Source organism: Lampetra planeri, chromosome 7 (genome assembly GCF_965212315.1).
Source record: "Lampetra planeri chromosome 7, kcLamPlan1.2.h2, whole genome shotgun sequence".
In the NCBI taxonomy this organism is placed as follows: Eukaryota; Metazoa; Chordata; class Hyperoartia; order Petromyzontiformes; family Petromyzontidae; genus Lampetra; species Lampetra planeri.
The window spans coordinates 14,581,530-14,606,778 of NC_136113.1; the positions used below are offsets into that span (position 1 = coordinate 14,581,530).

The 25,249-nt window shown below is 45.1% G+C and overlaps 1 protein-coding gene across 1 annotated transcript in view; it reads left to right on the forward strand.

Annotated features, from left to right (window-relative positions):
* The window catches only part of SLC24A3 (solute carrier family 24 member 3), a 128,308-nt gene extending 114,825 nt beyond the window's left edge, over nucleotides 1-13,483 (forward strand). The window contains exons 13-17 of the mRNA XM_078596486.1: nucleotides 2,433-2,599; nucleotides 6,156-6,270; nucleotides 7,155-7,267; nucleotides 8,910-8,975; nucleotides 13,248-13,483. Of these exons, the coding sequence (XP_078452612.1) occupies nucleotides 2,433-2,599; nucleotides 6,156-6,270; nucleotides 7,155-7,267; nucleotides 8,910-8,975; nucleotides 13,248-13,397 (611 nt within the window). The 3' untranslated portion in view covers nucleotides 13,398-13,483. The remainder of the gene's footprint in view (nucleotides 1-2,432; nucleotides 2,600-6,155; nucleotides 6,271-7,154; nucleotides 7,268-8,909; nucleotides 8,976-13,247) is intronic.
* The last annotated feature ends 11,766 nt before the right edge of the window (nucleotides 13,484-25,249 follow it).

Below are 25,249 nucleotides of genomic sequence, written 5' to 3' on the forward strand. Positions count from 1 at the left end.
CCTCTCTGTTCGTTCGGCCGCCACTCCACAATTAGTCTTAATCATTGGCCATCATCCCTCCCCGCGACGTGTCCTGCCGTCGTGATTGTGCACGTGTGCGTTTGTGCTTTGTGCAAGGACGTGCGCATGGTAACGCGCGCGTGTTTCGGTTCGCGAATGACGTAAAGTGAGCGACGCTGAGCACAAGGACCGATGTGTGTGTTCTTTTGAATGGCAGTTGCCCAGAGTTTCAGGCGCTTTGGGTAAATGCACCGCGCTTGCAGCTGCGTAATTGCATTTGTTAATGACTGCAGCTTGACCATGTGCATGCGGTTCCGTCGCGTGCAGTTTTCCACTCATTTAAATGCCGAAGCGCATTGACTGCGGATGCTTAATATGCAGCACTTGACGGGGGGTGGGGGATGGTGGTTTGGACACAAAGAAAAACTGCGGCGGCTGACGGACAAGAATCAACATACCGTGATTTCATGTCCAAAAGGTTAAAAGTGGCCTCTACGAGAGAGAGAGAGAGAGCGAGCTGCAGAGAAGCCCCGATGAGAGGGTGGACTACTCGTACACGCTGGGCAAAATTTCCTTGGAAGAGATGGCAGTGACCCACGCTATACCCCACCGGCTGCGGTGTACCAAAGCAATGCTGCTGGGTGGGTAGATGCGGTGGGGGTTTTTAAAAACTTGCACCGTTGTTTCAACCCCCTCGCCGCGAGATTTAACCGGCCACCCCTGGGTTAAAGGTCAAGTGTGACGAACCGTCACTGCACCGTGGAAGGTTGATAATGCGTAACTATTGGGCTCAACGTCGACTGCGCTTGGAGTGGTTTGCACCGAGTTTTCACCCATTGCAAACAAAATCTGCACACTCGGTGATCGTCGATCGTGTGAGTCGATGAATAAACAATTGTGTGAAACAAAAATAGCAATACAGAAGTTTAAAAAGCAATTAGATAGATAGTTAAGAAAAACATACACAATTATGGTAAATAATGCGAAGTGCTCACTAACAGCATTTATCTCAATAGTGTATGATACTATATGCAGGATCTTTGTAATTTGTGTCTTGAATTATGAATGTTTTTGCTGCATACACTTATTTTAAAATCGGGGTGCATTACCTTAAATAAATATATATACACATAGCAGGCCTTAGAATGCGAAAGTGTATATGTATCGTGGTAATTCATCAACTCTTTCGCCTGTTCACACAATCTAACCTCTCACAGCAAGGTGTATTACTTTAATAATTATAATTATAATATGCATTACAAAAATGAAAAAATTCCTTGTCAGTCACGTGGTCGTTTGCCCTTACTTCACCACATGCCGATCGGTGCGGGTTGATGATGGGGGGGGGGGGGGAGAGTCCCAGGACCCGTTTGGAAAGCACTCACCACTGATGTTAGCCGTGGTCAGGAATCAAACGCAGCTTGTCGGGTTGTATAGCAATTCAATTGCGCGAAATCACTACGATATCCCATCAACTCCCTCTTCGCAATGTCTCTATCGTGCTGCATTTACATAACCGTTGGCACCGTTCTTCCACCAAGGTCCCCGAAAGCACTCAGTTTCCACGATATTTGGCCTTCCCTCATGTCTCTCTGGCTCTTGAGTTACATAATCACCTTTGTGTATGGCCCCCAGTTTTGCATCAGCAGGAACGGTTTTCCCAAACAAGGCGTTTCTCCGTGGCAAAATCGCTGTAGAACGTAAGGAAGGTGCGTCGCCCTATTTCAAAGTCATTTCGGGATGTGCAGAGTCAATCAGTTCGCCGCCATGTAATTGGAACTGATTGTATCGTAGCTTTTTTTCTCGGGTTCTACGATGGCGTTCGTTCAGCCAGCTGTTGCAGAAATTGGAATTTCTGAACTTGCATTTTTATTGTCAGCATTTAGATCCCGTTCCTTTAAGAATATATACAAATGACACTTATCAACAGCGAATATTTTAATTTAAACTGATTGCTCTTGTTTAAAAAAAATTGTGAATGTCATTGACAAGCTCCATTGAGTGTCTCCCCCCATTAACAAATATGATCATAATACAAGTGCATGTATGGAATATTCATTGTCATCATCAACATAAGCCGCAATGGTTAAATTCCCGCACCTCCGATGACTATGAGAGAAGTTCAACATTCATCCATACATTAAACTCGTTTTAACAGTTTGAATGATGTCAGTAACCTGCACATATTCTCTAATCCACGTATTCCCTTCTCTGTCTCTCAGTGTAATTGCAAGAGTGAGTCTTTGTGCACACCTTTCAGATGTTCTACTATCTTTGTTAATGTCCACGTTTTCTGATCCCTATGTCACAGCAGGCAGTATGCATTGCATTAATGGATCAAACAATCAATGTACACGTGTGGTTAATGCGAATTTGATCGGTATTCTCATTTTTCATATTCTAAGATCACGTTGCACGTTTGCGAATTCCAGATGGGGTGTGCAACAAGCTCAAGTGGATGTTCGCGTGGCCCCTGGGGCTCCTTCTCTATTTCACGGTGCCCAATTGCGCCAAAGCGCGCTGGGAGAACTGGTTCATGGCGTCCTTCGTGATCTCCACCATCTGGATCGCTGTCTTCTCCTACGTCATGGTCTGGATGGTGGGTTCCCGGGCACGGCGGCGGCGGCGGTGCCGTGCGGCGGTGGTGCGGTGGTGGCACCCTGCGTGATGCGCCGAGCGAATCGTCAGGATTTTTTTTTTCAGGAATCGATCCTCTTTTTTTTTTATCCTTTATATTAAGTTCACTTGCTTGCGCGCTTGCGCGCTTACGACCGTGCAAATCTTTCGGTCGTTTTTTAACCCACTTCCCGTGATCCAATCGAGCGGACATTTTGCACACAGACTCGTTGTGCGTGACAATTTATTTTCGTGAAATTTTTTTTCCATAACTTTACACTTTTTAGGAATTTGTTTTTTATATTTAATTACCAATTGCTTAATGGTGGCAGGCAATCATCTGACCCATAGGTGGCAGCCATCTCAAGCCAGAGGACGAGAGGACTCTAGCCGCCACGCATATAAAGGATTTATAGTGAAAAACTTTGTTTTTACGGGTTAAATTTTTTCGCCTCTAGTTGCCACCGCCTCGTTTTTTTATTGACTAAGTAGTTTGTTTCGGCGCCTTTACAATGTGGTTTGCACCATCAGCGTACGTGCGACACTCCCGTGTAACATTCCACGTGTCATAAATAACCAATTTTAACACCTGCAATTTTATGCAAGTAATCATGAGCATAGCAATTGATTTCGGACTAATTAATCGGTACATGGGTTTACGCCAAGTAAATACACACACGTGGATATATTTGTACACAGTAATTACTAATACTAAGCAAAAACTATTTTTATTTTACCACTTCGCTATATAGCTCTTTTTCAGAAGCGACCTGGCCATAAACGATCGCTTAACGAAGCCACCTGTCATGTGGATATTTGAAGCAGCCAAATACTCTAAACGGATGTATCTAAATGTGGAGGGGAAACCCGGAATACCCGGAGAAAAATCCATGCAACCATGGGAAGAAAGACACGCAAACTGCAAATATACAGGCGTCGGGGTTGGCATCGAAGCCGTGAGCTGCATACGAGGCAAGGTAGTTAACATTTCATCGACGTGCTAATTCTGTTGCATCACGGGACCGTGACGAATGGCAGCGACTTGGGGAGGCTGTAATACAGCAGTGGAGTGACTGTGGCTGATGATGATGATTATTACACGAGCTCACCACTGATGTATCGTGTTGCCCTGTTAAGGAAGAGTTTGTTTTTTAAAAGAAAAATCGTCTTGTAATTTTACTTCGAGTGAGGTCCACCACGTCAAGGCATTGTTTCAAGTCGCAGCGATGTCTTCGAGTGCATGTGACCAAAGCTTTAATAAATCATGACTGTTGAATAGCGAGGAGAGAAATGCTGCACAATAACGATTTATAATGTACTTTTAATGAGTGTTTTACTGTTAATTGGACATGCATTTGCTTTTTGAGTAATTTGTGTAAATTTGTTTCATGCTTTTAGATAATTATACAAAGTATTCATGACGAAAGGCATTACCATCGTCAACACACTCTGATGCAACAGAGCCTGTTTCCGTGTTGCGTACAAACCGACGATGCTTGCCTTAAAACGGAGCGATAATGTAATTACGGAACGATTTACATTTCGCTAACTATCCATATTCATTAAAGCGTGGCTTTGACAGCGATATCAAAAAAGAGAACTGCTGCATTTTCAACAGACCACCCGAAGGCGGGTTTACCAGGTTGCGTAATGTGTACGCGTTCTCAAGTTCACGAGGACAAACACTTGGCTCAGGATGCTGTCACGGTTGGCCAGAATGGTCAGCAAAACTCAGCTTGCAACCCAGACGTCGCTGGTTCGATCCCTCTCGGTGCGGCAGCGCAAACACAAATTGACGGAGCGTGTCGAGTGGGACCGATAAAGCCACATTTCTTAACCTCCGCCCCCCGCCGCCACTCACCCCCCTCCCTCCCTTCCTCCCGTCCTTCCCCCACCTGCCCATCCAGAAGTACAAATGGGGACACCACACTGAGTCAATCGGCAAGAGTAGGCCAAACATAGCCTCTTAAGGGCCTCCAGTGGAAGCCCATGCGCAAGCAACTGCAGGGCCGCGCCTTTACCTCTCCAATGTTACCTTAGCTCTGTGAACTGTTGGGCAATAACCTGCTGTTGTTTTGCAGTGGCATTGATTTCGAAATGTATCTCATCAAGGGTCAAACGTCAAATTATCACATGTGCTTCCTTTCTGCTCGAATAATCACGGGGCGATGCTAATCTTCCGTTTACAGCCCTAAGCCCGTTGGCGGAAATTCCACATTACTGTGATGATGGCAATGCTGGCTATCAGGGCCGGCCCGAGGCATAAGCGAACTAAGCGGCTGCTTGGGGCCCCCTGGCCACCTTCTAGCACAGATGAGTCTGCGTGGTGGGAGGGGGGCCCCCAAATCAAATTCTGCTTAGGGCCCCCAAGAGGCTCGGGCCGGCACTGCTGGCTATCCACAGAACAGGAACTAATTACTTCCCCACACTGTGGTACTCACTTTGATCAGCCTCACGAAGTATGGTCACATAATCCCCACGACCTTCAGGGCTTGGTAGAGGTCCTCATCCAACAGTAGAATCGACAAAGGGTCTGCGTGCATACGTACAGGCGCGTGACCAACTTATGCAATGCCTGATGCCAGTTAAAATATTGACTTGAAGCTTTCGTGACTGCAGCAATTCATATTCTTTGGGTCTTTCGGTAAAGTCACGTAGATAGGTTGAAAGAAAAGAACAAAAAACTACGACGTTTTGATCACAACACAAGCGGTCATCTTCAGGAGGAAAAAAAAGTCGTAGTTTTTTGTTATTTTCTTTCAACCTATCTACATGACTTTACCGAAAGACCCAAAGAATATGGTGCCAGTTTAATACACTTTTCCACAAAATGCGACAATGCTACTGATGAGATCGTTGGGGGGTGTGGGAGACCGAGGCAGCACGTTTATCCAATCAGGCGAGTGGCTGTATTCAGGCCACATCGCCGCGTGTCCGGCAGAAATGACTCGCCACCTTCACTTGACCTCCACTTATGCAGTCTCACACCGGCGATTGATTTTAGCTCGAGCCTCATCCGTTCCGTTATGTTTCGTTGGCACTTAAAACAATTGAACCAAATCCCAAGTCATCATTAGTGATGTGCATTTACTATTCATAAGTTGGCACCCTGGACTGCCCAGTAGCCCTTTTTTTGTTTACTCCCTCTGTGGCTGCCAATTATTTTTGCGGAACAAAATTGAAAAGGTGAAGGGCCCTCTGGTTAATTAAGTCGTTGGTACGGAGGCATCCCGAGTTTGGTCTTCGTCGGTTTGCATTAACGGTTTGTTGCACATTTATAAAACACCCGCAGTTATTAAGACAGAGTTGAATTGTCTCTTCCCAAATACTTGTCTGTGGATAGATGACCTCGTATTGCGCTGGAGATTTCTGTCGATCGGACAGCCACGGAACAAACACGATGCGTGCCATGATGATGGATGACATGATGAGGATGATGACGTTCGTAATGATGTTAACTACGACGATGACGACGATGATGATACTTGACCTTGGGGGAAGTATGTGCGTGCAGCATTGACAATCTGTGCCATCTGTAGGTGACCGTGATTGGATACACGCTGGGCATTCCCGATGTGATCATGGGAATCACCTTCCTGGCGGCTGGCACCAGTGTGCCCGACTGCATGGCCAGCCTCATCGTGGCACGGCAGGGTAAGGCTCCTCGCTGAAGGCGATTTCTCCGTGGAATGCGGCGCACATTGATTTCAATTGCTCTCAGAGGCCAAATTCCAGAATATGAAGTTTAAAAGATTGAACAGCTTCATCACAAGTTCCCGAGTAACATCATATTATACCCCACATTTAGTAGTCTTTTTACCATGGGGCCTTATTTCTGATGACGTGACAGCATTGCCAAGTGTTTCATGCATTTAAGTGTTCCACGTTTATTTTGGTGATGCTGCCTTGGTTAGCACACCCGGACTTGCAATCCAGAGATCGCAAGTTCATTCTCCCAGCACGCCAGTTGAAGCAATGGGCACATTACTAATCACCAAAGCGTCTGTCCACCCGGCAGTATAAATGGGTATATGACGGTTAGTCAATCGGAAGGTCCGAATGTGGTACGGAAAAGTGTGGGTACGACCATTTCTCTCTCAAGACGTCTGGCCAGCGTGAAAGAATAGGCCAAATACCCTCCCGAGGGGCCCTCTATAATTCCGCCTAGTGGAGGCCTTTCTGCCAGCAGTGACGTGGGCAAGCAATTGCAGGGCTGTACATCTCAATTTCCATTTTGAGTTTAAAATTAAACACCGCGCACCAAATCGCTGATCTTCAACTTCCAAATATCATCACGTCAGTGAGTCGCACGCCACTTTATCACGAATCCCAGAACACTGCTCTGCAACAAACACATCACAAACCTTCGTGCGGCCAGAAGACGCAGTGGTTCTTGAGTGGTAATTAAAAACAAACCCCATTTGCATTTCACAACGCGCTTCCCGTGACAACTGTACGCTGCGGCGGAAAGACGGCTGGAAAATGTTCTCACCTGCAATGTTGCTGGCCACGTTCCCACTCCCATCGGCAACCCCTAGGCATGGGCGACATGGCTGTCTCCAACTCGATCGGCAGCAACGTGTTTGACATTCTCGTGGGCCTGGGCCTCCCTTGGGCCCTGCAGACGCTGCTCGTGGATTACGGATCCCACGTATGTGCACGCACACACACACACAAGCACAAGCACCCAGCCTCACTACAATGGCATTATGGATGTTTGTTGAGCTTCTTTCATACCGTACGCTAAGGGGCCATCCAATTAGTAGGTATGCAAAAATCTGTCGAAACTTGACCCCTCCCTGTACCCACGAGTACTTTGTACACCCCCCTCCCACCTGCGTACGTACACCTGACGCACCCCCACCCCCCCGAATCCTATAGAACGGACGATATTTAATCCACGCAGATTCGATCAAGGATTAATAATATTAACGTGTTTAAGCAAACAGATAGTCCACCGCCGGACTATCTAACTCATTTGAAGGCCAATGTGGACAAATTATTATCGAAGCTTCACCCCCCCCCCCCCCGTTTCCTATGCGTACGCACATTGTATGCAAGTGTATGCATCTGGGTTAACCCCCCCTCCCGCCTCCATGCGTACATACTAAATGGATGGCCCCTAATCGGAGGTGTGGGGGAAGGACAACAAAATTAACGTGAAAAAGCATTTGTAAAAAATTCGTTTTCCCCAATTTAGATTTTAAAGTGCATTGCTCCAGTGGCTTCCTCATATCGGAAGGAAGAGCGTTCCAGACGGCTGCAGAAGCGCATCCGAAAGCCCGCGATGCGGTGGCCGTCTTTGTTCGATGGTTTGCCAAAATCCGCTGCTGCTGCTTCTGCGAGGATGACCGCAGTTCGTGTGGTGGCTTATTACCGGCAGGGAGATTTCTCGTCTAATTTTCACAAGCATGGGGGGGAGTTGTGGTGCAGTGATTGATTGCGCACTGTACTGTAAACCTGGCATATCCGAGGTCGAGTCGGTCGTGCCACTCCGCTCCGTCCCCACTCCCACCCACCGCCTCTTCACAAGACCACGATGACCAGCGCGCTGAAGTGTGGACAAACAATCTCCACGGCCGACGTGGTGTGTGTGGGGATGACTTTCAGCCAGCAGTGGATTGAGCAAATGCTGTACATTTACGAGGCATGCAACAATTGGCCACCGCCGACTACCCAAACCACGACTGGACATCTGTGAAAAAGAGCTGTAGAGCTCATCGGATTCCTCCAGTATAAATATTATGATTCTGAATTTTAATGAATTGTTACAATTCTGGATCACGGTTCGAGTTAACACACGTTTTTGTTTGTCTCTTTTTTTATCCGATGGCCTGTTCGGAGTGTTTCTCATACATTAGTGTCTCGTTTGCACAGTCTCGTATATTCCCCTAGATTTAATGCAACATTTAAATAATTGTGTAATTGACGCCTACACGCACGATTTGATGCACGTACCGTGCGCGAGCTTACGATTGGAGTTTAGTCGATGATATGCATGTGTGGGGAGCAGTGCCTTAGTGAGCGCTGTACTTGATACAATCCTGGAAACCCTGGTATACGGCCCTGTCTTGGGCCGCCTCAAGGTCAACTCAGCCTACAATGTTGGCGACCATGTGTTGTTTCCTGGCCCGCCACACCGCCCCCGTAGTGATCAGCGCGAGCCTAAAAAGGCGGTCGCTGACAGAATTTTGGTCCCAGCAACATCCCGTGAGGATGAATGGGAGGTCGATGTCTTTTGCGTACAAATACACCGGCGTAAAAAAAAAACCGCATGTTTGCTGTCACTTCAGGTGGAAATCAACAGCCGAGGTCTCATATACTCGGTGGTGCTGCTCTTGGCTTCAGTCGGCATCACGGTAAGTCTGCCAGCAGAGCAAGACCTTGACGGAGAGAGAGCGCTGGCTTTTTGTTGCTTCAAAAAAGTATGGTGTGTGCGAAATAACTGAGGAGCAAAATGTAATTGAATATCCAATCTTGTTTAGTGGGAGGCCTTGCCACACGGAAAGCTTTTTTTACAGAATGTGCATTGTTTATACGTGCACGTAAGTGTGATGTCTTTTAATTGCTGTGGTGTACAGAAATCTACACATTCTTTCGTTCTGTCGGTAGTCACAGATAAAAAAAAAGTCATTACAATTAATTTCATTTTATTTACTTTTATTTTTAGAAGAACCAAACATTATGAATTCCTGCAGTCACGAAAGTTTTAAGTCAGAAATCTACACGTTCATAATTGATTTGTTTTTGCCTTAACCAATTTTCTAAAAATATTACATCATTGACCGGTGTGGTGAAGTATTGTCAAACCACCCCCAAGAACACCGCTGCACGCGGGAGTCCGTCACGCAGAAAGAGAATCGGCACAGAGCTGTAAATGAGAATTCACAGGACTGTACATATCTCATCCATGAATTAGATTTCTGTGCAGAGTAACATGGAAAGCATTGATTCACATAATATACAACTTTTTCCTTCTTCTCACAACCATTAATGCTTGACAAGACACCTTTATAGATGGCATACAATTTGTTTAGATTCAAGCAAATATTTAATCGGAATCAAACTCTTGTATTTATACTTGAGGAATCTGTTGAGCTATGAAGCTCTTTTTCACAGATGTCCAGTCGGGGCAGGTAAGGACGTTACAACAACAAACGGTACAAAATATTAAAGTAGTGCAAAGTACAAGAAAGGTAAACAAATCACCCAAACACACACAAATAAGACGAATCTCCATCCCCATCCTACCAGGCAAAGCCCACTGAGGTATTAACTTATTTTTCAGAAGCAACCTGGCCACAAATGACAGCGCAACAATGTGTATCATCAGTTGGACCTTTATAGTGGCGAAATAATTTAAATAATCTCAATGCATAAATAATCTCTTAATGAATCATTCATTCCCCTCTTTCATTCGTGACACCTTCAAGACTGTGCGATTTTGTAATATTTTATAGATGATAATTCCATGCGGCTTCTTTGCAAAATGAACCCAGGATTCCGGTGTTTCTGGCCCAACAACGTTCGTTCTGTCACAAAATTCGCCCTCGGAACACAGCACCAGCAACTGCGCAACGACACAGCGGCGATCCATAAACAAAACAATAGCGTGTAAACACGACACACACACACGCATAAGCGAGAGATGCACCTTTTTAAATCCTTTATATTAAGTTCACTTGCTTGCTTGCGCGCTTACGACCGTGCAAATCTTTCGGTCATTTTTTAACCCACTTCCCGTGATCCAATTGAGCTGACATTTTGCACACAGACTCGTTGTGCGTGACAATTTATTTTCGTGAAATTTTTTTCCAAAATGTTACACTTTTTAGGAAAAAATTATATTTAATTACCAATTGCTTAATGGTGGCAGGCAATCATTTGACCCATAGGTGGCAGCCATCTCAAGCCAGAGGACGAGAGGACTCTAGCCGCCACGCATATAAAGGATTTATAGTGAAAAACTTTGTTTTTACGGGTTAATTTTTTAATATTTCCGAACGGACAAACTGAGTGAGGTTACAGTGACAGCTAGTGGCTGAAAGGAATAGTGTAAGTAATTGAAACATTGTACCGAGAAAATACAAACGCTGCCACCTGTTTGCAGATGGACAATTACAAACACGAGTAATCCATGATTTTTTGAGTTAGATCGCGTAAATATAAATGCGTTGTTAAACCCGCCACCACCCGACACGGCCAATTAGTAAGGTTTGTCACGTAAACAGATCAAAGCAATTCGTTACTAGTGTAGTGTGTTCAATCAGGCGCACACTTGATCTCGGAGGCAACACGTTTATTAATTAACACCACTGAGTAACTGTGAACACTTACAACTTAGGGTGGTGACCACCACGTTTGACTATGTACACATTGGACGGGATGACTACAATTGGACCAGGACAGCTAACACGCTGCCTGGTCCACGTGTGCGAAGACCGAAGATCGAGGACCCAGATCATTCGGTGAAGGCCCGGGTCCCTCCTCACGTGACCCTCCTCACGTGACCCTCGCACCCCCTGGCCCCCCCCCCCCTCGTCCTGTCACGTGTCCTCTCGGGTTCACCCAGGGTATCACGCCTTGACCCGACCTCAGTGACACCCGGACCCTGCCCTCTAGCGAGTCATGCCGTGTGCCATGCTCACGCCGGTGCCAACGAGAGGCACCCCAAATTGGTAATGTCGCAACACAGGAATGACATCATTTATATCACAACATTGGTACAGCACACCGGTGTGTTGAAGAGCGAATCCACAACATTTACAATCCACAACATTACGATTGTTAATGTTGTGGATTTGCTCTCCAACACACCGATGTGCTGTGCTAGTAACGAATGTAACGAATTGGCACGTTATGCTTACGTGACAAACCTTACTAATTGGTTGTATCGGGTGGTGGCGGGTTTAACAACGTATTTATATTTACGCGATCTAACCCAAAAAACTATTATGGATGATATTGGTCGCGAAAGCCTACGTGTTAAACAAAGACGAATAACATAGCACTTTCATACACACGCAAACGTCCAAAAACCTCACCGATTGTCACATTCCATAAACAATCGCATTATTGCTAAGCCTTGGGTTTTTCTTAAGAATGTCTTTCCAAGCACATTCCAATTGCGCGTATCGCCATCATGTCAAGGGACAAAGACATCGTCATTCAGGACTCTCACAGAGCGCAGTGCATCACCAAAGAACAGCCTCTGGGAAGGCGATATCAAAGAACTACGTCTGAGATCACTTCGATTACCTCTTCTGCACGCTAGGGGCACGGGGCTTGTCCTGGCGCAGAGATGTTCATGAGTTGGCAATGAAAGTGAGCTCTTTGTATTCTTCACAACTGGCAATATTCCAGATTAAGTGAAAAGTAGATTTCAGACGATGAGGATTTTTGTGCAGCCATTGGTGACTGAGCTGAGACCAGGAGCTCGCTCAACGAGTTACTGATTGAATCACGCGTGAGTGCCACATTTGATATCAGTGCTGCTGGCTTAATGTTGCTGATGCATTATCCCTCATGATATATATTATATTTACGCGATGTAACACAAAAAAACCTTTATTATGAATTATATTGGCCGCGAAAGCCTACGTGTTAATACTCTTTGGTTCTTTCGGTAAAGTCACGTAGTTAGAAATAAAATAAAACAAATCACGGCGTTTCGATCGCAACACAAGCGTCCGTCATCAGGCGACGACCGCCTGTGTTGCGATCGAAACGTCGTGATTTGTTTAATTTTATTTTATTTCTAACGACGTGACTTTACCGAAAGAACCAAAGAGTATGGATTCCTGCAGTCACGAAAGCTTCAAATCGAGATCCTACGAGTTAAGTTGAGCATAATCCCTCCGAGCCAACCAGCCACCGCCAAGCCTCGACATTTGTATTTGAGAGAACCATTTGAGATAACTATTTCGTTGATCTTCTTGGTTCTTTCGGTAAAGTCACGTAGAATGAAAATAATAAAATAATAAAATTAAAACATAATAAAATAATTCTCACGACGTTTCGGCCACAACGCAAGCAGCCGTCCTCAGGTGAAGACCAGGTCTGTCGGGGAGACAGAGTCTGAATGAAACACCACCACGCTTGGAGCGTATATTTAAGCTGGGTTGGAAGGGGAAGAGCGCCTTGACAAAATAATTTGCATATCAAGAGGAATTTGGCATATTTCGTTGATGTTCCATTCACGCACGCCACAAGCACTGGCCAACGGTTCGTTGGGGGAAGCTGCAAGAGGGCGCCACGGTGGCGAGATGTTAACTACCTCGCCTGGTATACAGGAGGTCGTGGGTTCGATACCAACCCCCGACCCTGACGCCTGCTGTATATTTTGAGTTTGCGTGTCTCTCTCCCCGTGATCACGTGGATTTTTCTCCGGGTCCTCCGGTTTTTCCCCTCCACATTTAGAAACTGCTGCTAGAAACTTCCACACGATAAGCCACTTCGTTGAACTCTCATTTGTGGCCAGGTCACGTCTGAAAAAGAGCTACATAGCTCAGTGGCCCTTTCCTGGTAAAATAAAAAGTTTATAGTTTAAATAGTATGGAGTTGTATGGTTTTGACATCCAGGGGTAATGTAGAACAACTGACCTGTCGAGATCTGACCCTCTGTGTTGCAGGTGCTGGGCATCTACCTGAACAACTGGAAGCTGGACCGCAAGCTCGGTCTCGCATGCCTGTTCGTCTACGCCGTGTTCCTCTGCTTCTCCATCATGATCGAGTTCAACGTTTTCACTTTTGTCAACCTGCCGATGTGCCGTAAAGACTGAGACGTTCCTGCTCAACGAACAACGGCAGGAGGCATCGCACGAGAGCTGCTCACGTTGTCATATTTCACAACCGCTAAACAAGTTCCATATTTTTTTATTTTGGCTCTTTTTTTCTCCCCCCCCCGCCCCCCCCAGACGACAATTTATCAGGAAGCCTCTGCGACTGCTGCTACAATTGTGACATATCTGAGTGTCTGTCCTCCCTTCACCCCACAACACGTTGGGATGGCAGGTTCATCGTCGGAATGTGTATTTTCCCACCCCCTCCCTTTCCATTACAGCTCTTTTTTCTGCTTTTGGGCGCTAATTAAATCACGCTCATATATACGTACAAACACACGCAAGAGCGCAGACGCGCACGGGCGCGCGCGCGCGCGAATAACTTTTTGAAGTGACGCATCAAAATGAATGGAGCAGATGATTGTGACGCACCACGGGGTGGGTGGGTGGGTGCGGGGGTGACTGCTGCTGTGGCTGTCTGCGTGAAGCTGAAGAGCGCTGTGCCCTGCAGATTGCTCAGAGACAGCGACGTCGGAAGAGAAAGAACCGTTTCGCTGACGCGCCGGCGAATTTGGACGCGTGGAGGGTTTATTTATAAACGGGACCGATGAAAAAAAAATGACGAGATTTTTTTGAAGAGTTGCGTTGTTGTTGCGGTGTTAGCCCGGATGTAATGCGGAAGGTATTTATTTGCACAGGAAACATGTATTGATTGTGTGAAGAATGTAAATTATATAATAATACAGCAATGAGTGGCATGTTTAGGTTACAAGTTGTTGTGTACATTGTGGAATTTTATTCAATTCTATATTTAATCAAAGAATAACTATATTGCTCTATTTAGAATCTAAACACTTTACAATAGTCTATGGGTTGAAAGTGGAATAAAAAAAGTTATTTTCATTAATTCCTGGTATATATATTAAGAATTATGTAAATAGTATTATTGCCGAAATCAAATATTCAAGTAAAGTGACCACACAAAACGTGAGAATTAGCGTGTAAATAGGACTATCACTAGGCAAGCACCGAGTTCTGTAGCATCAGCTGGGAATGTGCATCTGTACATAAACACTTTGATTAGTTGTTCTGTTGTGCAATAGTTCAGGGTGTTTCTACGGCAATGATTGAGGCCTGTGCCTTCTTGCCACTGGCTAAGGGCATTAGAATGGAGACCAAAACTGAAAGGCCAAAAGCTGATTAGTGGCAAAACAGTGCTGTGTCTCTCATTTAAAAACAAGGATATTTTCATGGACATTATTTAAAAAGAAAATAATGTCTACTGCTTACGAGCACGATTTGATGTCCGTGCAGCTTGGCAAGGGAGGAACGCGGGATGGAGTTTATCGTGCTAAATGAGCCGGTCTATCAGAGCACGTGGAGGACTTTTTTTTGTGTGTTTTGGTCAAAGCGTCGTCGCCGTCGTTTCCGCCACCGTCGGCGTGACAGGTGGGACGCAGGAGCGCAGTCACCGGCGGGCGCCCATTGCACCGTCGTCATCGTCGTCGCGAAGTTAGTGTTGTTGTTTTTGTTGTCTAAACTAACATCGACAATGGTCCAGATAGCCTCTGGAGGGCTCGCTTGCTGTGTGCATACTGATGGCTGACACTGTTAAGGAAGAATATAGAAATTCGTAAATCCGTTTTTTTGCTCTTCTGATTTGGATTGATACGTTCGTGTGGACACCCCCCCACTCACAATTATTCTGTATTGAATTAGTGTAGCCATCGGTTGAAAGGTTGTGTATCAACATTTGACATTTGCAACACGTCTAATGTTTCATATTGAATGATTGGAACACTTAAACATTCCTGGCAATTGCTTTGTTTTCTCTCCCATTTTGTAATGGCCAAAGAGATACGCGATGTCGAGGTTTCGAAAGGTGGCCATTGGTACTGTATAGCATTCTGCGTGAGTCCAAAATAATAAGCCTTTTGCCATCTGAGGTCAAGTGCAGTTCAGTGAGCACCAGTTAATGCCAGCGCAGTGCACACCGGGCAAGTGTATCACCATGCCTGGCCCACCCACGGGCTCATGCTGACCACATCACAAACACTCTGCCAGGGACAGGGTACAACGTGTCCAACGGTGTTGTGCATCAACTGGAATCAAAGCTGCGGTTGCTGGAGTCGTAACGGTGCGAGATATCGCCACACTCCCCTTTCAGCTCGGCATGCATGCGGGCACGTTTAAGTCGTCGAAACGTATCAGCGTATGATCGAATACAAAAAAAATACCCCAAGTAATTATAATATGGTAACGATGTGTTTGTGATAAAATGACATTTACAAGTAATTATTTTTTCTCTCTCAAATATGAGCGCTATTCATAAATTCTGAAGTTCGATTCCTGAACGCACAAAGCCTCACGGTGAAGAAGGCTTCCCAGGCAAGGCTATTTAATTGCACGGAAGATGAATTACACATCCATTCATGCGCCGCTGGTCATTATCTCGCACACCCTTGCAGGTTTGATTTCTATTTTTTTCTCCTTCTCACAACAACCAAGGGTCACGATGTTACTTTGCACGAGACGCCGCGCGGAGCGTCATTGTGATCGGGCGCAACGGCATCTCGCGTGTGAACGCTGCCCTCGAAAGGACCCGTTTGAGTGTCCCGTAAGTGCAATTAGGACATTGTCATGCGCACCTAACCCAGTGTCGTTGCCGAACGTCTTTCAGGTGCAGGTACTCGGTGGTGCAGTCCGCCGTTGTGTTGTTAATACGTCGTGTTCATATCCATGCAATGTGTGTGTGTGTACATATGGGGTATGGGGAGCGGTGGTGTTTGCGGTTAGCGCGCTGCGCTACGAACCCGGCGAACCGAGTTCGATTCCCGCTCATGGCCAACACCAGTGACGATTATCTAAATCGGTCCTGGGCCTCCCCTAGGTCGACTCAGCCTCAAATGAGTACCTGGTGCAGTGTGTAAACTCGGGAGACAAAGGCGGCCGGGCGTGGTGCTGGCCACCCCCTCGTGTGCTGTGTCGGCCTTCATAGGTGCTCGCGAACAGCACTTGCCCCAACGGACGGCTTCTTAAGGCTATACGGGGGGGAGAGGCTTTGTCTTTGTATGGTGTATGTCATGCAGCTTTTGTGCAGCTAATGGTGTTCGGTACAACTCAGTCACGGTCGAGGTGGCCAAGTAGCCCAGGGGCTCAGATGGACCGAGTCGGGGCACGGCTGAGGTCCTCGGTTTGAACCCAGGCAAGCTGCCTGCGATTCAACTGTGTTCTCGAGTGTAACGAGTGCGATCGTCTCAGCCTCGTGACCAATGACTGCGCACAGATAAACCCATCACATTTGGTTCTGCAGTTAATTTGGCAAAATTCCAGTGCTTGAGAATTAAAATATAGTTTTTTTGCTGTTACATAACAAACGTAACTCTCATGGACAGAGCGGGTGGGAAAGTGCTGCCCTATACTTTGTGAAGTAGGTCCCTTGATGTGATCTCAGAGGTAGCTCTGTAATATCCACTTCCGTGGTTTTTTTCTCTACCACGAAGGGTAGCACTGCTCGAGAGATCTGCATGAATACTTTGTCTCACGACATGATGCTGATGACAGCATCGGTATTAAATTGGGGGATATTATTTGTCTGTTGAGCACTAGCACTGTAATTGTTACAATATTCTCTTGTTGAATCAGTCAGTATCGGTTGATGGTGGGGTGGGGGGAACAAACATCAGGCTTCACTCAACAAACAGCCTTGCACATGCCACGACCAGCTGCAATTTTGAATTGGCTGGCCAGCACTTTAGAAGCCGTTATCTAAACACCGTAGCATTTGGTTTGTATTTTGGTGACAGTTTTTGGGGAAAGGCACCGTTTTTTTTATTGTAGGCGACGAATTAATGGTTGCTACGGTGCAGTTCTTGACAAATTGGGACTTGATTTAACATTTTGCAATCAACGCATTTTAAACACCCAATTAGGGCAAGTGTTACTTTATTTTGGGATGCCGAAGTAAAGATGCGTAATTAAATATCAGGCCTGCAATTAAATTAATCCCCTCCACCAACTCAACCGCGTCCCACTCCGATCCAATTCATCGCAATTTGGCTCACGATTCAACTCAATAATGAATGCTGCTTTTTCACGGCTGTGGTATGTCACGCAACCTCTAAAAACCCATGGGATAGCAATCAAATAATTAATTCCTTTTTTTTGTATTGTGGTTCATTACAGCACTTACATTGCGTGCAGATCACATGTATTAGCTACATGCAACATATACCAAATCTAAACCAATCAGTTCCCGCAGCACACGATTCGACGCCCGTATCGTGTGCGTGAGAATCAATATCAATAGACGAATCGATGTATCGTTACCTCTCTTTTCAGCTTGAAGTCTCGTAACTGCGTTGGCCTCGGAGTTATTTCGTCACGTGCGTCTATTCTGCACCTCTGCACGAGACGCGTGCACTGTGCTCGTATCTTGATCCAACGCATTCTCCCATCTCACCCTCTACTCCCTCTGGCCTGCACTGGTGATGTTTCTGTGGCTCTTCTAATTTATGGGTCTCTTATGTGAGGCTATGCATCTCTGTGCGGGTCTGTGGGTTCTCTGTGTGAGTCTGTGGGTTCTCTCATCTCCAAAGCCATTGTACGTGCATCTTCTTTGCCTTTTCTCATTACATGCCCAAACTATTGGTCTCGCCTCCCCTTAGCCTCTGGAGGATTTTAGTAACACGTGCATCCTTACCCTCATACTAATAACGATAAACTAGAGAATAAACGAGTACTATTCTTTTTTTTCCATAAAGAATGCTTTCCTGTTTTCTTCAACTCAGCTATTGTCATCAAATTCATTCCCGATGGAGCATTCGTTTTGCACATAAAGCATTACGCTTTGGTTCAAACTTAACCATAATGTATGTTTAATAATTATGCTAAATTGCATAATCTTTCATTAGAGTGTGTCGAGGTGGATGAGTTGAAATAATGTAAAGCGATTTGTCATTCAAATATAGCTTAGCTGGTAAAATGCACAACTGGGTACGATGAATGGTTCACTGTTATTTACCATCTCCCCACATTGTCTATAAGCACTGCCTCTGACAGAAAGGATGCATAGATTATATCAAAAGTTACAGTTTTATTTCGAGTGCAATGTTTTATCCAAAAGTTGAAAACAAAGTTATATTTTTTATTTCGTTTGTGGACTGGCATTGAATGTATTCAATAAACTTAAAAAGTAACGTGTTGATATGCGTTTTTGTAATCCAATATATTTTGCTCTGAAAATATATTCAATTGCTTTTAAGCCAAAATCGCCGTAAACGACTGGCACAGGACGGGTGAAGCCATTGCATGACCTCGAGTTATTTAAGAGATGAAAAAAATAATCATTCTGCTTTCCTTTTGCAGAACGCACTCAAATTAATCAGCGTTGGTTTAACACATGCAGAAAGTTTTCGCAGGCCGATTGTAACGCAACTGTGGCTCTCCACGTTATGGTTTTCTAACTGGACCATCTGTTTAAAAAAAAAGAGTGAGAGCTCCACGGCTGAACGGATTTCTCCCGGAAAATACAGTTTCCCATTCTTCACGTGTTGAAGATTTTGTATCGAAATCTCGACGAAAAATTCGCTGAACACGCAGCCGACCCGGGATGATCGCACTTGCATCGGTTTGGCGATGCACGCAAAAACACAACTCACCACCATGTAACGTGCTCGCATGCACCTCACACGACTGTGTGTTATGTGCCAGTGACCCGTCGATTTACTTCGAAATGAAACGAATTATTTGGTGATACTGCTACGTTGTTAGCAGTGGTGGGAAAAGCAGAAATTACCAAAACAACACTCAACGCATTCATCAATAACACTGTGGCCTGAAAGGGTAAAAAATATATATAATAGGTGACGTTTTGGGTGACGGCCCTTCTTTGTAGCGAAAGTAGAATGTGCTATGAAGAAGGACCATTGCCTGAAACGTCACACACGTTTTTTTTAAGGCAGTGTTCTTCACAAACGTGTCGAGTTGTTGTTGTTGTTGCATTTACTCAGAAGCCCGTGGCGAGTTGCAATGTTTGTTTGTCTGTGGCCGGGAGGTTTGTTTGCTATCCGAGGAGGCGCTCCGTGTCTGCTTGGGCATGATCGATTTTGCGCTGCTCAGCCCTAGCGTGTTTCCCCCCCTCCTCCTCCACCACCACCGCTTCCTAAGCTTCACGTTCGAAAAAAAAACAAGTGACGGGTGGTTTTGGGTTATGAGATTCCGCTTTGAGGGTTTGTTCTCACCACTGCAGCTTGTTTGTGTCGTTGTTAAGTAAGTACTGTACATTAATAACTGCTGTGTGCGTGCGTGAATTTGTCAATGCAGTATGATCTGGAAGGGGTGGGTGTGTGAGGGCTGGTTTGGTTTTTGCGGCTCTCCCTGTGTTGCAATGATCGCTGTGTTCACAATCTCGGAGCCGTAAGAGGCTCACAGTCTGTTCAGTGATGGGTATCGCGAGGCGGAATACCATGCACAATCGTTTGTTAGTATTACACGCTTGAACATTTTACGAAATCAATGTGTCTGACCGAGTTATCTGCGGTATGGTGGGAAAGGGTGGGGGGGGGCGGAGCTGGTATTTAAAAAGAATATATATTGCAGTGTATGCAGTATTTCTAACTGTGGGGAATGATCCGTGTGGTGAATGTCTTCTCGAGGAAGTTTAAGCCCAAATAATCTGCCAATAATAATTTGCCCCGGGAAAGTCTCAGTGTGAGTCTCAAGACACTTTTTTTTGTTTGAAGGAGGGTCCTTCATTGGGATATTTTTTGACGAATTCCCACACAACCAGTGTGTGGCATACTCTTAGTTCTTTCGGTAAAGTCACGTAGGTAAAAAATTAAATTAAAATTTATAAAAATAAAAATCACGACGTTTCGGAGGCAACACAAGCCTGATGACGGAGACTTGTGTTGCCTCCGAAACGTCGTGGTTTTTATTTTATTTTTCTTAATTTTTATTTCATTTTTTACCTACGTGACTTTACCGAAAGAACTAAGAATATGAATCCTTGCAGTCACGAAAGCTTCAAATCTAGTGTGTGGCATACTTCAAAACTCCCATCATTCAGATATTTACCAATAATTTATTTTTGCCCGACTAAAGTAGCCAATCGATCTGCTCGTGGTTTGTATCTGCGTCGGTTTTCGCGGGCGTGCTGTGTAAGTTCGTCAACGTTGTTTTCGAGTCGTAACGCGCGTTGCTCGGCACGATGTTCCGATGATCAGCCAGGACGTGGCGCGAAACGTCGGACATCGTGCCGAACAAGACGCGGCACAACCCAAAAATTGCATCGGGCAGCTACAGAATCGGATGTGTATCTTTCGGACATTACTTTTGTGTGTTAATGCATGAGCGCGCGTGCGTGCGTGCGTCTTTGTGCATTCGGACCTTGTTAATAGGCGCTCAATCAGAGTGCTTGCCTGCCGCAAGAGTCCACTTGGGCAGACTCGAGTTTGATGCCAGATTGTGATGAAGCTCGAGCCATGTGAGAGGATTGGTAGCCAATCAGGACTGTGCCTGGCCACAGTGTGGAGAGTATGCGCTGCGAAATGAACAGACGTCGTGGAGGGTTGCTGCAAATTATATAGACGTATCAATCAAGCCAGCTGCTCAATGTGGTTTGGTGCTTTAAGTAAGTTATTTTTGAATTATTGCCGTGTTTAGAGTGCTTCTGTGAGGTTTGTGTTCTCTTGGGGTTATTATATTAACACTACTGTATGAATTCCAACCACTGCATAGCGACATTGGCGTAACGTATAACAACAGGAACAAACGCATATGTTTCCATATTCGAGTTCCATTGACAACTTGAAATGATGTATACCGGAGCTGAAATTGAACGCATGAATAAAGAGTAAATGGTTTCTAACACATTGGCTTTCATGATTATTTGCTTTTATTTTCACAAGAGTGGCCGTGTTTATCGTCTCGGCGAGGTTGAGATATCAGCCAGAACGAGATTGTCACATCTGCCTCCCGTTCGCGACGAGTCCCCAGCTAAACTCAGAACATAATTTTAACACGTAGGCTTTCGCGACCAATTTTATTCATAATAAACGTATTTGGGTTAGATCGCGTTATTTATAAATGTGTCGTAACCCTCCACCACCCGCCACGGCCAATCAGGAAAAAAGTGTTACGTTGACAAAAGACTTTAGCCCACCCGTGTGTTGAAGCGTGAAACCCACAACATTTACATCATCTCTCCGTGACATCATGCTGAGCGCAGGTGCACTGCATTTGCGCTTCGAAAGACGCGTGACATAATTTTGGCTGACTCTCACGTTCGTGGCAGCACGCAAGCAGTCATCACAATCATCATCATCAGCAGCAGAGGCCGTCGCCATAATCAATCTCACTGGTGGATGAAAGCCTCCACATCGTCCCTTGTACGTCTGTTGCAGAGGTCGCAAACGGATTTTGATTCCTTACCCGTACCCGTACCCCGGCCGCACCAGGGTCGCAAACGGGTACCCGTACCCGGCCGGGTACGGCCGGGTACGGGTAGGGTACGGGTATCGGGTACCTGATTGCGACCTCTGGGATGAAGCCATGTTGCAGGCGTGGGTGGGTTGATTCTAAGAACTTGAATTGTGAGAAGAGACAAGACGTTGGGAAATGAGTGACAAACAGTTACTCACCAGTGACTCACGGTCTACCCGTACCCGGCCGCACCAGGGTCGCAAACGGGTACCCGTACCCGTACGAGCTGTAGAAGACAACTACAAAAGCGTACTCAGTCGTACAATCTCCCAATGACAAGCGGGAGTGGGATTTTAACGGGAGTCAACGTGTGCAAATATCTGACTTGACCCCTGGGTTTGCATGTAATGATAATACTTTTCTTAAAGAAAACATCAATATGCCCATGTTTTTGAGTTAACATGGTTCATCCTTAGAAATAATTGTCACACGCATACCCGTCAGTAATGTGTGCTTGACACGAAAAAAAATACTCTGGAACAAACAACGCAACAACGCACGTGGAGGCAGGGTTCTCACGCACCAGTAAGGAACGTCACCATGGTAATTCATTGATAAGAATTTACATTTATTTGTAAGGCGCCTTCCACTAATGTCTCAAGGTGCATTGTTACATCGCGATTTTGTTTAAAATAATAGCGATGTTCCACGGCAGAGGCCAGTAAAGTGTCATAATTGGATAGGCGATGTGAATGCAGGGATGTCACACATTCTGTGGCGTTGGAAGCCACATCCTCTGAAAGCGGAAGAGGCTGTTTTAACTCCCAAACCAAAACAAAAAATGAGAAGTTCCAGAGCGCTACTCTACGTCGACACCATCCTTAAGTGAACGTCAACAATTGAAGTGGTGTGAGAGTGTCTCGCATATTGACTTGCTGAACAAGAGACGTACTTGTGAAACAAAAAGAAGACAGAAAATAAGCATCATCAAAAGGTAAGGGGCACGCGACCAGTGAGAGTGACCTTTGGTGGCAGCTGTCACATTTATCCGTACATTTTGGTGAGACTTTTTTTCGTATTAAGGCCACGCTCGATGTCTCCATGTGTTGCCAACGATATCTAATTCATAAAGTAAACGTAGTAAAAAAAAACAAGTGCTTTACCACTAAAATACACCGTTGTGGAGTAAATTATGTCAAGATTTTAGTTAAAATAGTATTATGGGTTTGGAAAGAACGAGTCATTTTAAAGCACTTTTTAAAGTTTCATCTGTGCAGGAAAGCAACAGGCGTTGTTGGCATGAAGATCTCAACAAAAATATTTGTTTAAGGGGGCTCGAAAGAGGGTTGACATTGTGGCTCATCGTGTTGTGTTCTCCCATAGCACGCCTCCCATGCAGTCGAACCGTTCTTTGTGTTAAGTTTGTTTCCTTCCCCCGCACCTCTGATTCGCACGGTTGGCTACGTACGGTAGAGATTACCATACTCATTGGTTCTTTCGGTAAAGTCACGTATGTAGGAATAAAATAATAATTATTAAAAATTAAAACGTATGTAGAAATAAAATCAAATTAAAATTAAATTTATTTTATTTAATTTCTACATACGTGACTTTACCGAAAGAACCAATGAGTATAGAAATTCCTGCAGTCACGAAAGCCTCAATCCTATATTTTATTCAGAGATGTTTTTGTTGTTGTATTTTTTTTAGACGTATATCAATTGTTAACGCTGCTTTCTACAATGGCAAGAGAAATAAAACTAGTTTAGTTTTGGTTTAGTTTTACTCTTCTATGCTGGCTAGAAATGTTCTGGTGTTGTCCATCCCCCGCACCTCCGATGAGTACGTTTGGCTACGTACGGTGCGAAGGGAGTTCAATGTACGTACGTGCGTGCAGAAGATCTCGAGGCGCCAGAACATAGCGGTGTCTGGGGTAATAACAAGGGAAAGTCAGCAAGGTAGTGATTGTTTGCTCAATGTTTAAGAAATAATGTAGAATAGACTATATGAAGCAACAACAAAAATCAAACTATTCTTGGTTCTTTCGATAAAGTCTAGTAGAAGGGAAATAATAAAATTATAAAAATATAAAACAAAAAAATTTCACGACGTTTCGACTGCAACACAAGCAATCATCCTCAGGGATTTCACACCTGATGATGATTGCTTGTGTTGCAGTCGAAACATCGTGAGAATTTTGTTTGATATTTTTATTATTTTATTATTTCCCTTCTACGTGACTTTACCGAAAGAACCAAGAATATGAATCCCTACAGTCACGAAAGCTTTAAATCGAAATTTTAAAATCGAACTATTCTTCAGACTGATTTTTGTTGTCCAAAGTGTAAACGAAAACGTCGAATGACTCGACTTAACGCTCAACATTATTGAACACTTCCCGTTACCAAGAAGCAGTTGCACATGAGTAAGTGCAAGAGTCATTTGCAGACAATTTCAGAACAAATAAGCCATGCTGTGATGCCCTCACATAGCCTGCTCACTAGGCCATAGCAAGTGCACGTGTGGTACAGCACTCCACATATTAGCCCGGATGTATAGTACCGATCTCTTTCTATTTTGTGGGTTGTCTTTAAATGTAAAGATCTATTGTATATGTGAGTGGTGCTGCTATAATTCCCACAGCCCAAACCCAGACATATTTCTGAGCCGAGGTCAATGAAATCTTTGTAGTCAATCGTACAAAAGTTCAACAAGATACCAGTACCAGATCTGAGTACAATTCAATTCCTGCCACCCAAAAACATGCCAATTCCAGGAATGTCCGGGTCAAACCCAGACTCGTGGCAACCATAGATGTTGCCATGGTGTAATTATTAGTACAGTGGACATACAAATTAGGAGCTCATCGGTTAAATCTCCCACAAGGCTATTGAAATAATGGGCACGTTTTTGTTTTCATATATTTGCCTGCCTCTGTCCACACAGCAGTATAAATGGGTCTACCACAGTCGATGAGCAGGTGGAATGCAGTGGGGTAAAGTGTGTGTACTCCCACCTCTTCTAAGACCTCTGGTCAGCGTGGAAGAGTAGGCCCAAGTACCCATGTGAAGGGGCTCTCCAGAGCACCCCCCCCCCCACCCAGTGGAGACATTTCTGCCACTAGTAGCGTGGGCAAGTAATTTCAGGGCTGCACCTTTACCTATACACCCTGTCATGATAATGATTTGTTTTTGATATATGAACCTTATGGCGGGACCCCGGGTCCCGAATAAAAGGAAGCCAAAATCGTAATTAATTTATTTATTTTCGGCGACTCCGTCCCACCGCGCACATGAACGCCGCGACCCACCTGGAGCGGATCGTTCTGTTGTCGCGTCGTCCAAGTGCAGCAGCAAGGACTAGAAGAAACAAAACTTTGACACTTTGATTAGCGCATCGTGTAGAGCTCGTCTCGAGGGATAGATTGC